The sequence below is a fragment of the Diorhabda carinulata genome, chromosome 8, assembly GCF_026250575.1.
Source record: "Diorhabda carinulata isolate Delta chromosome 8, icDioCari1.1, whole genome shotgun sequence".
Lineage (NCBI taxonomy): Eukaryota > Metazoa > Arthropoda > Insecta > Coleoptera > Chrysomelidae > Diorhabda > Diorhabda carinulata.
The window spans coordinates 21,006,659-21,023,402 of NC_079467.1; the positions used below are offsets into that span (position 1 = coordinate 21,006,659).

Here is a 16,744-nt window from a genome sequence, read left to right on the forward strand (position 1 = left end):
TGTTCTCTCAACATCCTCTCGAAGAACTTAAATACTTTGTAAAATAGTAATAACCATGATTGTTACGGAACAGGTGTAATCCCCAATCAAGACACGTATCGCCAACGAACTAAAAGATAGAGATTTTAATAAATTTGACAATATTTCTTGGTTGACAATTTCTCGCAAAATTACACATCCAATCTGGACCCCTGGTTGTTACTAACTAATTTAGGTAACGTCTAAAAGTTTGCAAATTATGAAAAAAAATATCCAGATAATTTGCTATCAATATCAGAGGCCGAACGTTGTTTTTCAACGTTACAAACAAGTAAAATTTGCCAAAAGAAGAAAAATTATCTGCATTAAGTTATTTTTTTCGACTAAAAAAGACGCCCAACTACCGTTCGTATGACGATATTTATTATTGTCAATTTACATAGAAAAGTGTGAATTATTTATTATTTGGAAGACTATGTCTATGAACCAAACCTTTTTTTGATGAATAATAGATGAGTTGTTTTCTTTCAAATTGTGTAAACAAATTATTTAAAAACGACACTTTCAGTTCTCATCTTTCCCATTATTTTTTTTCTGCCGTGAGTATATTAAAACGGAAAATGAATAATACATATATTTTTTTAAACTGACCGATTTCCGTTACGTTTCGTACACGAGATACTCCTATTTTCATATAAATTATTCATTTTCCATACATAGGAATGACCCATTAGCATTTTTTCCCGAGGAAGTTGTACATTATGCGTAAAATCCGGAAACTGGAGATCTAATTTTTTCACCAAAAAAAATTTGTTTACATCTGTTGGCACCCTATAGACGGCAAAAAACAATGTTGCTATTCCACTAACTAATCGCAGTTCTTAGTTGCTAAATGTACTTATAATGTAACAAACTACGAATGAAATTAATCAGTCACATGCAAGTTTTCATTAATACGACGATTACTCGTAGCCTATGATTCGTCAATTTTATTGTTTCAGTGGTAGAAGGACCGTATTTAAATATTTTTCACAGTTTTATTAGACCGTCCTGGATCGTCATAACTTTCAAGTCCACTTACTTTCCATATTTTTTTGTTCTCTCAACATAAATCAAATAATATTTATTTAAATTTTTTTGAGCTACCTTTACATTACCTTGATCTTATATAAGATTTTTCAAAACAAATCATACATTTTTTTACACATAAATGTATAATTTATCGTTCAAAAGATAAAAAAGCAAACAAAATTTTGTTTTTCCATTTTGCAAATAGGAAATAAAAAGATTTATTTCGAATAAAAAGTACAAAAATGATGTTTTCTGTGTATGGTCCATAGGACCTCTCTGGGCCCTTGAGGTAGTACTTTACCTCGGGCCCATAGAGAGCATATGGACCGCACAAAAAGAACATCATTTTGTCGTACTTTTTCTTTCAAATAAATTTTTCCTTGGTTCGAAACCCATATGGAGTGTAAAAACACAAAAGAATTTTTGGGTCCAGGGGAAAGTTTATCAATTTTGTTTGGAGCCCAACGTCTTAAAGTTCTCTTGATTGGAATTTGATGTTAATCATCAACGTATCACGACTCTTCGATATTCATGCCAAACTTTGAAATAAAATAATTTTGATTGAGTGTTCTGGTTTCTCTGTCACTAACAATAAGTATGAAATATATTAAATTACGAGTGTCAATTGTCATTTTTACAGGGCCGGATTAAGATTTATAAGGCCCGGGGCTAAAATAATGACGGGGCCCCCTTAAAGAATTCGAAAACCCGGAAAAATTCACAAAATAATATCAATATGTTAGATTTATGGTATCAACACATCAAAAAATACAGAATGATTTCCAAATGATGGGGCCCTCTTGAACCTGGGGCCCGGGGCTATAGCCCCCCCAAGCCCCTAGCTTAATCCGGCCCTGCATTTTTACCAAAGTTAAAATAGCTGCTCACAGTCGTTTAGAAAAATTATTAGACGTCAAAGAAGCATAACCCATAACATATGTTGAAGCATCTCGTGAAAATATTATCTTGAACAAACCAATTTTATTTATCGACGACAGATTAAATTAATACAAATACAGGTAACGGTCCTCTTATCAAAACCGATAACTATTGTCTCAAAATATCTTTTTATAGGCACAACAACGTATAATTAAGTCTAATGTCTCAATGTTAAACCAGTGTAATCTTTTTAGATACAGAGTGAGTTAATAAAAAGCACCATTACAGTTTATGAAACATCGAAGAATCGTTTATGATTTACGGACACCATAAGCGATGGAAAACCGGGAAAAAACAATATAAGTGCATGTGAGATAAACTCCTCAAACAACTTTCATCACCAAATGCGCGGTGCTTCCGTTATTTCAACCGACCCTCAAATTATATGAGATCATAGTGCACAAATTTTCTCTTGTGCAATCAAAGTTTATTGGTAATACTTAGAAATGTAGTCTTGCCAGCTGTAACTCCTCTAGTTTCTTTGTATCTCAAAATATACAGACAAACATTCACTCACTTTGTACATTAATTTCATTATCGCGAGAACCATCTGTTTTATTTACCTATCAATTTCTATCTATTATTTACTATAAGGATTTGGTATCTTTCCATCCTCTCGATATATAGTTACAGAGTGATTTCTGGATATATCACGTCTAAATTATAACAAAAAAGCAATGAAGGTATTTTATTTTGGCGAATATTATGATGGTATCCATATTGTTGTGTTTTTTATGAAAATATAACAAATATGATGACTTATACTAATGATGGAGTATAGCTAGAGGGAGAGGGAAATTCGTTGGACAAAATTTTTTGGTAGGATAAGGGAAATTTGTTACAGGAAGAGGGTTTGTTGGAATTGGCCCTGATATAGGAGTTGCTACTCTGCATGTCTAAGGTTGTAAAGATTGCGTGTGGTTGTGTTTGCTGTCCTGGCTGGAAAAGATGAAAAGCTAACAAGTTTTTTGTGAGTTTATTTTTTGAAAATTTATGTTTTTTTTTGAAAAATTTTAATTGGGAAGCGGGTGGGTGCAGCTGAGACTGCATTATTCTATCGTCGACCATTTGGCTGATGAACCGGTTCACTAGAAACCGCATAAACCTGTAAGAAACACCGACGATCGACGAAGTGGTAACATAGGGGTTTTATCTTATGGATTAGGGAGGGTTGAGGTAGATTTCAGGAAGGTTTCTTTGGCAGCGGAGTTATTTGATTCGATGGTACGAATCACGTAGTGGGCTTGGAGGTCATTTAGACGGCTCGGAATGGGGGTTATATCTGTATTAACATAAACGGTGTTACTGGTGCTGGAAGTACAACTATGAAAGTAACAATATTGACATTTCAACATCCTAAATTTCAAATTATATTAAGATCTGGTGAAATACATAATGAAACGCAATAATAAGAGCAACTTTGAGTGAATTGAGCTAGTAGAAAAACTGCATAACGTGAAAAGAAATGAATTTTAAATGTTTGTGTGAAGTTAGAAGAAAATGCAATTAAGTATTAGACAATCAAGAGAACTTGTTATTGCAATTTTTATGTGATTCGAATAGATGTTATAAAAATAATAATAATCTTCTATAACATGTTAATAAATTACAGGACCGTATTATAAACGAATTATAATCGAATGTTTACACATGATGGGCCTAACTTTTCAAGATAATTAACTAAAATCTCAAATCTATATCCGATCGTACACCTATTCAATAAATGATAATATTTTAATCTTCTATACATATGGTTTATTAATTTTAGATATCTTCTGTTTTAAAATTAGTTTTTTTTAATAATTTTTGAGAGATTGATAAGAAATTGACGTTTCGACTTAACTTCAGTCTCTATCAAAATATGATATTAATATAAATACGCAAATTGTCAATATCATATTTTGATAAAGACAAGTTAAATCGAAAAGTCAATTTCTTATCAATCTTTCAAAACTTATTAAAAAAAAACTTATTTTTTATTATACACATTCACAATCTAATAATGACTGTATGACTGTGTAAAAGTTCATAATTGAATTCCTTCCCATAACATAAATATGGAAGTGTCTTCTGAATAAGACTCACTGTACCAGTGACCACACCTAAGTGTCACATTAGAGCTTTTTTTAAAGGTTAATTTACTTTATTATAATCAACTTTTTTTGTTCATGTTGATAAACCAAAGTAATTTTGCTTTTCTGCCTCAACTTCTTTTGATTGCGTTAGTCATCGTTTAGTTAAAATCTGTATCTTCTTCTGTTACAGATTATATCATGCCTAATCGTCACATTCAAATAATTTTGGAAAAACAAGATAGAGAATTACTTCTGGCGGAACAAAATTGTACAGTTTTATATGGTTTAGATGTTAAAAACAAACATCAGTCTCCTTTTTTCAACAAAACAACAAGAAGTAAGTTAGTTTATTATATCAATTACATCTTCTTCTTTTGTAAACATATTCTTGATAAAAGAGATGAACTTTTTTTAAAATCACTCCATTTATCAATAATACTAATAATAGAGACAAATTACCGAGGAAAAAAAAGGCTCGAAATTCAAAATACAGGTCCAAAATCGCAATGTAAATTTTTTTCTTGACTATTCAATTTATATTAGTGTGATAAAGTTCAGTGCCTCCTTTGTCCTTTGAAATGTCAATTTGAAAGATTATAGCCATGATTAGTCTTCACATTTTAAAATTATTTACAATCTTACAGGGTGTTCCAGAACGCTGTGTAATATCAAAGATACATTTTTTTAAAAGAAACACCCTATATTTTCTATGGCTGGAATGTGTTCTACAGGGCATTTAAAAAGATATAACCAAAAACTGATATTTCACAATGACATAACATGACAATACATTATTGTTTTTTGAATTAGCCGTTTGATTCAATTCTTCGTGTTTTGAAAAATTTACAATATGTGATAAAACGGTTGATATGATTTGGATATTGTTAGAATGCAATAAAAAGCTTGGAGAGATTGGTGTACCGGATCAATAGCACTGATTCAGTTAATTATGACAAGCATGATTTATTAAAAAAGTCTGTGATAGAAGAAAATCAATGTTTTGCTATAAGTTCCAACGAACAAGAACTGACCTACTACGGTTGCGCAAAGACTTCTTCATAAAAGCAAAATGCACCCTCACATTTACTTGCAACCCTACGAAAAGTTAATCAACAGACTTTTTCGACTATATTCCATTTGGAGATAAAGCTACGATTAATAAAAATTGTTTTCTAAACAGACAAAACTTTCTATATTCTTCATCAACTGATCAAATTGACACACAGTCAATCTAGAAGATGGTCGTTTGGGTGTATTTATATTTCATAGTAATCCAATTACCTCTTTCATTGGAAGAAGTACCACTTGTCAAAAGTCAAAGAATATGGTTTTTACGTGATGGTGCGCCTACTCACGCTAATCAATCGATTAATGGTGAGCTAATAATGAACTATTTCTTGGATGGTGCAGTACAGTGGCCACCAAGGTCACCAGATTTACTTACTCAACTCTATTTGATGTGCAAATTGACTTGCCATTGAAAATTTCTTAAGGGGTTGTAGAAATCAAAAACGACATTAAGATAAATATTCAATCCTATGTGAATCAAAATTGACTTTTTCGACATTTTCCGAAAACTAGTGGTAATATTTAGGGTAGCAAATTTTAAGTGGGGCACCCGATATACCATTTTACATACGTAATATTATTCATAAATTGAGGTTTTTCCCTACATATTATATATTGTTTTAACCAAATAACTTTGTTGTATAATTTAGTAATTATCTAGTTTTTAAATTATCTGCGTTATGGTACATGTTGGTTTGTGGTAATAAAACTTAATGAACAAAATTTATTACAATCGTATAACAAGAAAAAACAGTCATGAGCCGAGAGAAACAATAATCATTTAACGTCAAATATTTGAAGTTTATTAGGGTTACTATTTGCCAACATGAGTCTATTATCCTTAACATCAGTTAATAGGGTTGGGATCAAGGTTTTGACAATAAAGATTGGCCGAAAAATAGAGATAGTTACGTTATATGGACCAAAAAAAATAATACTTCCATTAAGTAACACAGGAATCGGTGTTTTATGAAGGACACTAACTGGATGTTTATTTTGGAGACTTTACGATCGATTTGGATCTTAATTTAACGAAACTGATCTAAAAAAGATACGTTTATCTGTAAAAAAAGAACGACTTCAGCCAATTGGCACGTGACTTAGTTTGAGAATGATTGAAACATAGTATTAAAAATTTACTATTTTAATACGTCTTGAATTGTTTATATTGTAGCGATTTAATTTTTATTCTTATACCAACTAATATGCCGACAAAACTTCGCAATACTTTTAAAAATATTTCTTAACTTTTTTATGATTTAACCTCAAAAACTGTTATAAACTGTTATAATTGAAAATTAGGATGTTATATACAGTCGACTCTCGTTAATTCAAACCTGCGATAATTCGAACCTCTCTATAATTCCAAGTTATCTCGAGATCCCTACAAAATCTCTTCATATTTCGAATTAAATCTATACATTTTGATGCACTTGGTAATTCTAATGAAAAAATCATCGATATATAATAAAACGACGCGTTAATTCGAACTCATAGGCATCCAGCACTCGACAATTCAAAGTTGCAGAGAGGAAGAGCTCTAGAAATTATAAATGTTTGATAATTGCTGAAAAGAACAAGTTAATCGATAAAGTAGAGGAAGGCGACAAGAAAAGTGATGTTGCAAAAGCGTTTAAGATTACGCTGAGTACTCTCTCAACCATAATAAAGCACAAGGAGGAAATGAATGCTGCTTAAACTGCTGGAGAACGAAAAAGAACTACTAAAGGTGAATTTCCTCGTCTGGAAGAAAGCCTGGTCATTTGGCTAAGACACTGTAGAGGACAAAAAATGTCTATTAGCGGAAACTTGTTGAAGGAAAAAGCGAAAGAATTCCCGTCAACTCTAACCATGAAAAACTTGGCGGAAAGTGAGGATGGCTTACAAATTTCAAAAAAAAAAAGGAATTGTGTTTAAAAAAGTTTGTGAGGAAAGTGGAAGTGTTGATGATTCCGTTTTGCTTAAATTGGTTAGGAAGCTATGATGTCCGACTCATTTTTAATTCTGATGAAACTGGCCTATTTTTCAAATGTTTACCGAACAAGACTCTTACTTTTTAAGACGAAAACTGTCATAGGGAAAAATATAGTAAAGAGAGGTTGCCAGTTTTACTTACAGTAAATATGGTCGGATCGGAAAAACTTAAGCCATTAGTGAAAGGAAAAGCAATGAAACCGCGATGTTTCAAAACAGTGAAATCGTTTCCTACTGTTTATCGTTCCAACAAAAAATCTTAAATAACGACAGAACTTTTTAACAATTGGCTTCTAACAGTTAATGGGGACAGAAACGACAAATTTCACTATTTTTAGACAATTTCACTGTCCTCAACAGTCCTCCTACATTGTCGAACGTAGAGCTCTACTTCTTTCCGCCAAAAACAATTTCCTAATTGCAACCATTGGGGGTCATCAATAATTTTAAGATGTTCTGTCGCAAAGAAATTATCAAGCTCGTTTTAGAATATCTTGACAAGCAGCTAACTGCAAATATCACGGTTCTAACAGCTATTTTACTGATTTACAAGGTATGAAGAGCTGTAACACCCCTAACGATTCTTAACTGCTTCAAAAAATCCGGTTTCTTAAAAGAAGACCTCCCAATATTTATGAATGATGAAGAACCAGCAATAGAACCATTAGTTGACATCAACGGTGTGAGTTTTTCTGACTTTGACCAAGTGAATGAAGATCTCAGATTCACAAACCGATGGCGAAATTTTATCTGCGACAGATACGAATAAAAAAAGTAACGATGAAGATGTGGACGATACATCTGAACCTTTGGCAGGTGTCAATTAAGGAAGCAAGATCCTCATTCGAAAAGCTTCTGACTACAATAGTGATAAAAAAGCATTTTAGGCAGTTTTTTTCTTGAAAAAATTGTTGAGTAGCAGGAATATATTTTGAAGCATACCAGTATAACAGAATTCTTTCGAAAGATTAATTAATTCACATTATGAATACATGTACCTATTTACACGAATGTACCTCTAAACTTTTGAGTCCCTTTCGATAATTCGTTATACATTTTAAGAGCCCCTCGAATTTCGAATTAACTAGAGTCGACTGTATTATCTTGCTATAGTATATTATTCAATAAGCGCGTACTAACCATTACAAAGGAATGTAATACTATATTTTATCTACAGCTATCAGAAAAACGCAATATATTATGAATTTATTACAATATGATAATTATAATTACCCATTCAATGTCAAATACTTAGTTTATGAGTAGTGAGAGTTTCAAGATTTGATTTTTAATGCAATTTTTCATTCAAGTTGTGGAGAAAAGAAATTATCTGAATAAACCTAATAACTTCCCTTTAATGAATTAAAGACATTATGCCATTGTTTGAAAAACGATTCTAAAGATATTAGATTATTGCTTTGAACATAGTTTCATTTCACTTAATATACAACGCTTAATCTGATATAATGGCTCCCCGGCAGCTTGAATTTGAATTAAAATGTTATTTCTGCAAAATAATCAGGGATACTATGCAGGAATCAACTAATTTTTAATTTGTGCTTCTATCTACTTGCTTTGAAAAATAAAATGAAACTACAATTTTAAATTAACTTTTTGATATCAAGCTTTCCTTTTAAAAAAATTAAAATTTAATTACATATTTTTCTAGTTTAACGATTATTGTCAGGATCTTTCCTGATTCCTGTTTAACTGGAACACGTTTTTAGTTTTAATTAAAATGTGTCTACACTACACTAACATTACAAAGATAATATATTTTGTTCTGTTTTCTTTTGTAATGGATAAACTAAAAAAATATTCAGTTTTTCTCCAATGTGAAGCTGAACTAATAACGTTTCCAACTTTTATAAATTCATTTTAACTGTGAGAATAAAAAAAGAGCGGAATCCGACTATAATTTCATTCCTGTTAAAATCATTAGCTTCTATTTTGCACAATCGAAAACCTATAAAATATGATTTTACGGAAACTGTCTCTACCACCGCAAAACCCCAAGTCTTTTCTTGTGATTTGTGATCATTTAGAAGTAGGCACTTTTTTTCTTGTACATGCCTATATTCAATAAAAGTTTCAATTTCAATAAATCATTGCTTGAAACGTATTTTCGTGAATTCGAATCTTGTTTTGATACTAATTTCTTTCAATTCTAATAAGTCAAGTAATCAACGAGAAAAATTGAAATACCTCCTTTAGACGTTCGTTCAAATTTTACAATAAATTGTTTGAAATGCATAAGGTTAAGTTAAATTTTTTCGATAACTATTGTCGAATTAACCGGATCTTGATCTGAATGTTCAAAAACTAACCGGGACCACATTCATTGTTGTTCGGAAAATGATGGAGTTAATCGGGTTGTACTGATACGATATGTTCACCCAACTAGGTGGTTTTTGATTGATCTGTTCGGCAAATGCGATCAGCTGATGGTTTGTACCATTAGTCTATGGTTTCTTGAACCTTTCGGAAACCATAATCGAGTTAATCTGATCTGGATCTGAATGTTCAAAAACTAACCGGGACCACATTCATTATTGTTGGGAAACTGATAAAGTTAATCGGGTTGTACTGATACGATATGTTCACCCAACTAGGTGGTTTTTGATTGATCTGTTGGGCAAATGCGATCAGCTGATGGTTTGTACCATTAGTCTATGGTTTCTTGAACCTTTCGGAAACCATAATCGAGTTAATCTGATCTGGATCTGAATGTTCAAAAACTAACCGGGACCACATTCTTTATTGTTGGGAAACTGATAAAGTTAATCGGGTTGTACTGATACGATATGTTCACCCAACTAGGTGGTTTTTGATTGATCTGTTGGGCAAATGCGATCAGCTGATGGTTTGTACCATTAGTCTATGGTTTCTTGAACCTTTCGGAAACCATAATCGAGTTAATCTGATCTGGATCTGAATGTTCAAAAACTAACCGGGACCACATTCTTTATTGTTGGGAAACTGATAAAGTTAATCGGGTTGTACTGATACGATATGTTCACCCAACTAGGTGGTTTTTGATTGATCTGTTGGGCAAATGCGATCAGCTGATGGTTTGTACCATTAGTCTATGGTTTCTTGAACCTTTCGGAAACCATAATCGAGTTAATCTGATCTGGATCTGAATGTTCAAAAACTAACCGGGACCACATTCATTATTGTTGGGAAACTGATAAAGTTAATCGGGTTGTACTGATACGATATGTTCACCCAACTAGGTGGTTTTTGATTGATCTGTTCGGCAAATGCGATCAGCTGATGGTTTGTACCATTAGTCTATGGTTTCTTGAACCTTTCGGAAACCATAATCGAGTTAATCTGATCTTGATCTGAATGTTCAAAAACTAACCGGGACCACATTCATTGTTGTTCGGAAAATGATGGAGTTAATCGGGTTGTACTGATACGATATGTTCACCCAACTAGGTGGTTTTTGATTGATCTGTTCGGCAAATGCGATCAGCTGATGGTTTGTACCATTAGTCTATGGTTTCTTGAACCTTTCGGAAACCATAATCGAGTTAATCTGATCTTGATCTGAATGTTCAAAAACTAACCGGGACCACATTCATTGTTGTTCGGAAAATGATGGAGTTAATCGGGTTGTACTGATACGATATGTTCACCCAATTAGGTGGTTTTTGATTGATCTGTTGGGCAAATGCGATCAGCTGATGGTTTGTACCATTTGTCTATGTTTTCTTGAACTTTAATAATTATTTATTCCCCTTAAAGGGCTGTCTACAATTGATTCTTATGAGCTGTCATTGATAGGTAACTGAGATTTGCTGCAAAATCTGTGTGAGGTATAAGCCGTTGATAACTGCTGTATAACAATTATGAAGAATACAACTTAATAAATATCATGCTGGAATTAACACGCAAAAAAATAATAATAAAGGTTCTTGTAGATCATGTTTTAAATTTTTACCGAAAGTTGAGCACGACAGAATCACATACGACAATGGATATGGTTAGCAAAGTAACCCCAAAACTTAAAATCAAAGAATTAATCGACATATAAGTTTATTCCACACTGAATCATTCGATAAACTATAAAATAATATGATTATTGCTTTCAAAAATAAAGTTTATGGTGAGAGTTTCAGATTTACGAAATAATTCAATATTAGTGATTTATTAATTTATGAAGATATTATACATTAGATAACAACCAGATTTGTCAGACATCTATCTTGATTTTTTATTTTGAATCGATATTTCAAATAAATAATAATTGTTCCAAGATAAAGGACTCAATTTGAAAACTAAAAATAGTATTTGGAAAATAAATAGTTGTTAGAAGATATTTATACTTTGAACATAAAAAAAATAATATCAGCAACATATTGGGGATAATAGGAAGATTTCTAATATTGGATCTACAATTCTTAAAAACAAATTCAAGTAGAATGGTTCATCCTTATGAGCGATTCCCAATTCGTTGTAACTTTCAAATTGGTTTCAATACAAGACATTATCAGGACGTTAATTGAATTAATGGTGCTCAGTCTCTTTAGTTGTTAGTAATTTGAGTAACCGTTGGTTGGAAACTCCGATGGTTTCATATTATTATTATACCTTCATAACCTTAAAGAATGAAGTACCATATTGTTGTATACCAAACAGACTTTGAGGATCATTGGAAATTGATTATTAAGAACATTTATGACATCAAATTCTCTCATTATATTCAATGAACTTCAAAAATGTCATTATCTTATTGCTCATTTTAGCTTCACTGCGATTATTTATGATAACATTAATTAACATATAGTCCAGGAGGATTCCTTCCAATTGTTTAAGCAATTTCGGTTTAAACAATATGACACGAGGTTGTCTCATGGCAACATGCATTCATTTTGAAGAGGATCTCATGAAATCGTTAAGGTGGAATACTTTTTGGTATTCATGCGCCAATTCCTTCTGTACTAATAGGTTCAATGGTCTAGTGTCGTTAATTTGAATAGTAAGAAAATCACCTTTATCAAAATTCGGTTCAGTTTTCAACTGCAATTAAATATTTTCTTGCAGTGCTTAGAAAAAAAATGATTGCTTTGAAAAATTAGAAAATGATAAGTATAAATAAGAATTTTTATTTCAGATGTGATGTGCCAACCTTTTTGGGATTCCATTTTATGTTGGCCTTACACACCTGCAGGAGAAACAGCTATTTTACCATGCCCTTCATACTTTACAGGCTTCAGAGAGGTAAATGAGAATTTTTATATTTATTAGTATACATCGATTTCAATAAAAAATTCGGAACTACTAACCACAAAGCTTTTGACGAAGCTGTATAAGGAAGTCGTGAAAGAAAAGAAAATTATTTTTCAATTGCTATTTACTGGAACTAAATGATTCCGTTAACTTTTCGCTATAAAATAGCTATCTGCTGATTTATTCGTATTTATAATAGAAGTTAGAATGCTAGTTGTGTATCCAAATAGAATATCTGGAAATATGGAGGGTAAAAAGCAAGGATTATTGGGGTATTGTCTGATGGAAAAAACTAAAAATCAAATAGGCCGTGTGTTTATAGAGAAAATTCACGAAAAAACAATAAAATTTGTTCGAAGTTTCAAAAGGGCAGATGTAGACTATGATAATGTTATGGTTATAACTAAAATGAAGCAGGAGGTGCCAAACATCAGAAAAAAAAGGGTAGTATGAACAAACTGAAGAGGGAAATAATTGGAAAGGATATAGAAAACACAGTAACAACGAAACTGAATGAAAAGGGAAACAAATAAAATCATCACTAATAGAAACTTGAGATAGATCAAACTGATGAACATCTTGCCCTTTTCATTGTTATCATGATGATTACTTTTACACCTTGTCATGAGCCCGAATCTTCTCTGCCTACCTTTGTCTTCTTATCATTTACTATATTAATTTTAACTTTTGCATTTTTGTATATTTTTGGAACTCCAAAAATTTATCTTAAAAAATTCAGTCATACTAAATGTATTAAAAAAAATTACTACTTTTTTCTATTAAATACAAATTAAAAATGAAACGTAAACATAACAAATAGGTCAGGTAGTGTTACGAACGTGGACAAGTAAAATTGATCAATGAACTACATCTTTTCATTCCATGTTATCACAAATTTTAAGCTGATAGAACATGATAGAATACATGTTTGTGAGAATATAAAAAATTGGAATCTAAACTGTATAATATAAGTTTTACACTTATCAACTTTTATTCTTTAAATTTAAAGAACCCTTTGAAAATCTACTTATTATGTAGAGCAACAATTTTTATGAGGAAAGAATAATAATAATAGAAATGCAAAAAGTTATATGTTATAAAAAATCTTTATTAACAATGGTTTTAATTGAAAAATAAATATTTACACATATTTAAACCTAAATTCAAATCACTAACTCTCATCTCCCATTTCTTCATCTTGATCTTCATCAACTGCTCCATCTTCTTCATCTTCAATGTCAAACTTTTCAAAGCCTTTGCCTTTTGTCCATTTTGCAATTAAAACTAATTTAAAAGTAGCCAGTCTGTGATCTAATAATTCTAAAATTTTTGCTTGTTCAGGAGTTAAGACAGTACCTGCCTTGCATACATCAAAGTCTTTAATCAAAGTAACAATACCTAAAATAACAAAAAAAATATATAAAATGTGAAAATAAAATTGAACCAAAGTGAATATTCTTAAGTAAATTCCAGCAAAATTATATAAATTTATGAATGTGACGATTTCCAAAAATTTTATAAATAAAAACACCTTTGTCCAACTTTGTGGGCATTCCCAATTGCCTCAAATATGGTTCAATAGAGTGTGAAAATTGTTTTAAAGGTCCTGCCTCTAGTTTTATAGATGTTGTTGTTTTAAAGCCTGATCTTGCATATTCATCAACAGAGTAACTATCAAACCATTCCACAACTTCTTTCTTTTTGCAATCAGTAAAAAGTAGCCCACACTGTCCTTTCATGCTACCTGCTAACTGCACAATACAAAGAATATTTAATTCCTACTCAATAAATAGACTAAAACATAAATAGTCTGAAGACAAAATGTAGCAATTAAACTATCACGAGATATCTCACAAGAATATATTTAAATGATAGGTGTTTAAGTTTCTACAAGAAATGTAAATCATATGTACCTTATGTAAATCATCTTCAACCTCCTCTTCGGGAGTTCTACCTAATCCTATTGCTATAACTTTATTTTTTCCAAAGAAAAATCTACTAGGTTTCCATTCCTGTCGGACAGCTTTCATAGTTTCGTTTCTCATATTTTTGTACTTAAAAACGTAGATACTTTTATATTTCTCCACACAATTTCGCACATCTTCTACAATTTTTTGCTTCAATGCAAGACCTTTTTTGTCGGTCTTCGTTAAAGATACTGGAATCAGATTTAATATAAATAAGTATTTAAGGTTTGTATATTTATATACTTACTCTTTTTATCCCTCTTCGATTTTGGCATTTTGTTGAAAGTTTACTCCACGTTATTTACAGGTTAACAAGCACGTGGTTTTTGCTAGTCTGTCAAAATACAAATGTCAAAAAGTAAGGAGATTTTTAACGATCAAATTTCTATTTTGGAATCTATATGATAAGCACAAATCTATAGTGATATTCGTAGCATGAATTTTAAATAAAATTGCTGGATAACATATAGCTTAGTATAGCTTAGCGTAATGATTACAAATAAAATTGTGAATGTGTTGGCTCATTAGAGCTACTAGAAGGTCAAACGTTTGGTTTTTTACACATGCGTATTTATTGTAAGAAATCAATGGGAGAAAGACAGGGCTGTACTAAATATTTTTATCAAAAAAATTTCAAATTACAAAACGCTCGAGATTTAAATGTAACCTAATTAAATTATCATGTAGAGATTTACCTATTCATATGCTTGAATTTCAATTCATATAAATAAAATATTTATGAATCTAATTTTTTATTAGAGACATTTATTGTAGAATTATAATGCAACAAGAACTTGTACAGAAAATGGAACGTGGTTTGTAAATAATGTGACTCATGAACCGTGGGGAGATTATACGCATTGTTCAGAAGGTAAAATCACTACAATTTTCACCAATGTGGCACAACATGAATCTGATCTCTCCGAAAGGTACAAAACTTTGGTACCAATCATCAAAATACTTTCACAAACAGGATATGCTGTATCATTAGTAACATTAATTGCAGCGTTTATAATAATGTCTTCAATAAAGTAAGGAAAATATAGTTTTACTAATTTAATACTGATTATAATCTATCAAATAAGTTTTCTTATTTAGTAGTGGATTAAAAATTTCAGCATTATTCTTAAAAAATATTGAATTAAGCAACCATAATTTTAAAATATAAATATACTATTTAGTCAATCATATACAAAATACTTCACTTTTCTTGTAGAAAGCTACATTGTGCACGAAACATCCTCCACATGAATCTCTTCGCTTCATTTATTTTTCGTGCATTTTTTCACATTTTAAAGGAATTGTTATTTGTTGCCGGAGTAGGATTGTCAATTGATTTTAGTGAGAAAAACGGAGACTTGTATTTCAAAACAGATATAACGGTAAATAGATACAATTATAACTTAACAACTTTAAGATGATTTGTCATTTCTAGGATAATAACTATCAATGTAAATTACTTACATCTTTAGTACAATATTTTACCACAGCAAATTATTCGTGGATATTAATGGAAGGACTGTATTTGAATAATTTGATTTGGAGAGCATTATTTACAGATTCAAGTAGGAATCTAGTTTATTACATTTGTATTGGATGGGGTGAGTACACAAGCTTACAAAAAAAATTACAAAAAAATGTGTACAGACAAAAAACTCTTGAAGCTGACCAATGCGGTTATTTTATATGATTATAAATACAAATTAGAAAATGCGAGAAATTTAAAGTATTCTGATTGAAACAGACTGAAAACTTTTTATTTTAAATAATATACGAAATTAACCTGTCAACGCCTATGGCAACAGCCAATTGGAAGAAATGATCTGTAATGTGTGAGGATATGTTTATTTAAAAACGTTATCAACATTATCATGTCCACCAAAGACTTGGAATTATAGAATTGAAGATATAATCGTTGATATTATTGATTAAAAAATTGAAATCTCACAATTTTTCAGGTTTGCCTATCGCTGTAATTATACCTTGGATAATAGCTAGAATATTTCTTGATGACACCATGTGTTGGACCACAAATGATAATTTGAAAGCGTATTTAATCATTGTAATTCCCACAATAGTAGCAGTACTGGTAAGTTTTCAAATATTTCCCATAGTCATTGAACTATTACTATTATTAGGTTAACAGAATTTGGTAGCGCTAAGATGCATTTAGCATACGCTTATTATTCATCCGTCAACCACAAGCCGACTTGGCGACCACAAAGTGAGATAACTAAAAAACTTTAAAATGAAATACCCTCGTTTCATGACCTGTATGTAAGACCGTGGTCATAACGTTGAAGGACATTTAGAGTTGTTTATACTGCTTACAAATAACATCAAAGAGTTAAATTTTATAGTAGAAATATGTCTTTAAACATCATTTTAATTTCGACAAATATCCTTTAAAATCGACAGATTTTAACATATATA

The 16,744-nt window shown here is 31.1% G+C and overlaps 2 protein-coding genes across 5 annotated transcripts in view; one reads left to right on the forward strand and one right to left on the reverse strand.

Annotated features, from left to right (window-relative positions):
* Window positions 1-16,744, forward strand: part of LOC130897310 (vasoactive intestinal polypeptide receptor 2-like) — a 97,679-nt gene that overhangs the window by 74,361 nt on the left and 6,574 nt on the right. For 2 of the 4 annotated variants that reach the window (XM_057806088.1, XM_057806087.1), the window contains exons 2-7: window positions 4,255-4,401; window positions 12,229-12,335; window positions 15,086-15,342; window positions 15,528-15,693; window positions 15,747-15,912; window positions 16,270-16,400. In XM_057806088.1, the coding sequence (XP_057662071.1) occupies window positions 4,263-4,401; window positions 12,229-12,335; window positions 15,086-15,342; window positions 15,528-15,693; window positions 15,747-15,912; window positions 16,270-16,400 (966 nt within the window). In that variant the 5' untranslated portion in view covers window positions 4,255-4,262. Of the gene's footprint in view, window positions 1-4,254; window positions 4,402-12,228; window positions 12,336-14,825; window positions 14,974-15,085; window positions 15,343-15,527; window positions 15,694-15,746; window positions 15,913-16,269; window positions 16,401-16,744 lie in introns of those variants that run through there. The other 2 variants (XM_057806090.1, XM_057806091.1) reach the window with 2 other exon arrangements.
* LOC130897312 (mRNA turnover protein 4 homolog) lies at window positions 13,432-14,827 on the reverse strand. The gene is made up of 4 exons (XM_057806093.1): window positions 14,559-14,827; window positions 14,258-14,502; window positions 13,876-14,095; window positions 13,432-13,742 (listed from the first exon to the last, which is right to left on the reverse strand). The coding sequence occupies exons 1-4, from the start codon at window positions 14,584-14,586 to the stop codon at window positions 13,516-13,518; spliced, it is 720 nt and encodes a 239-aa protein (XP_057662076.1). The 5' UTR covers window positions 14,587-14,827; the 3' UTR covers window positions 13,432-13,515.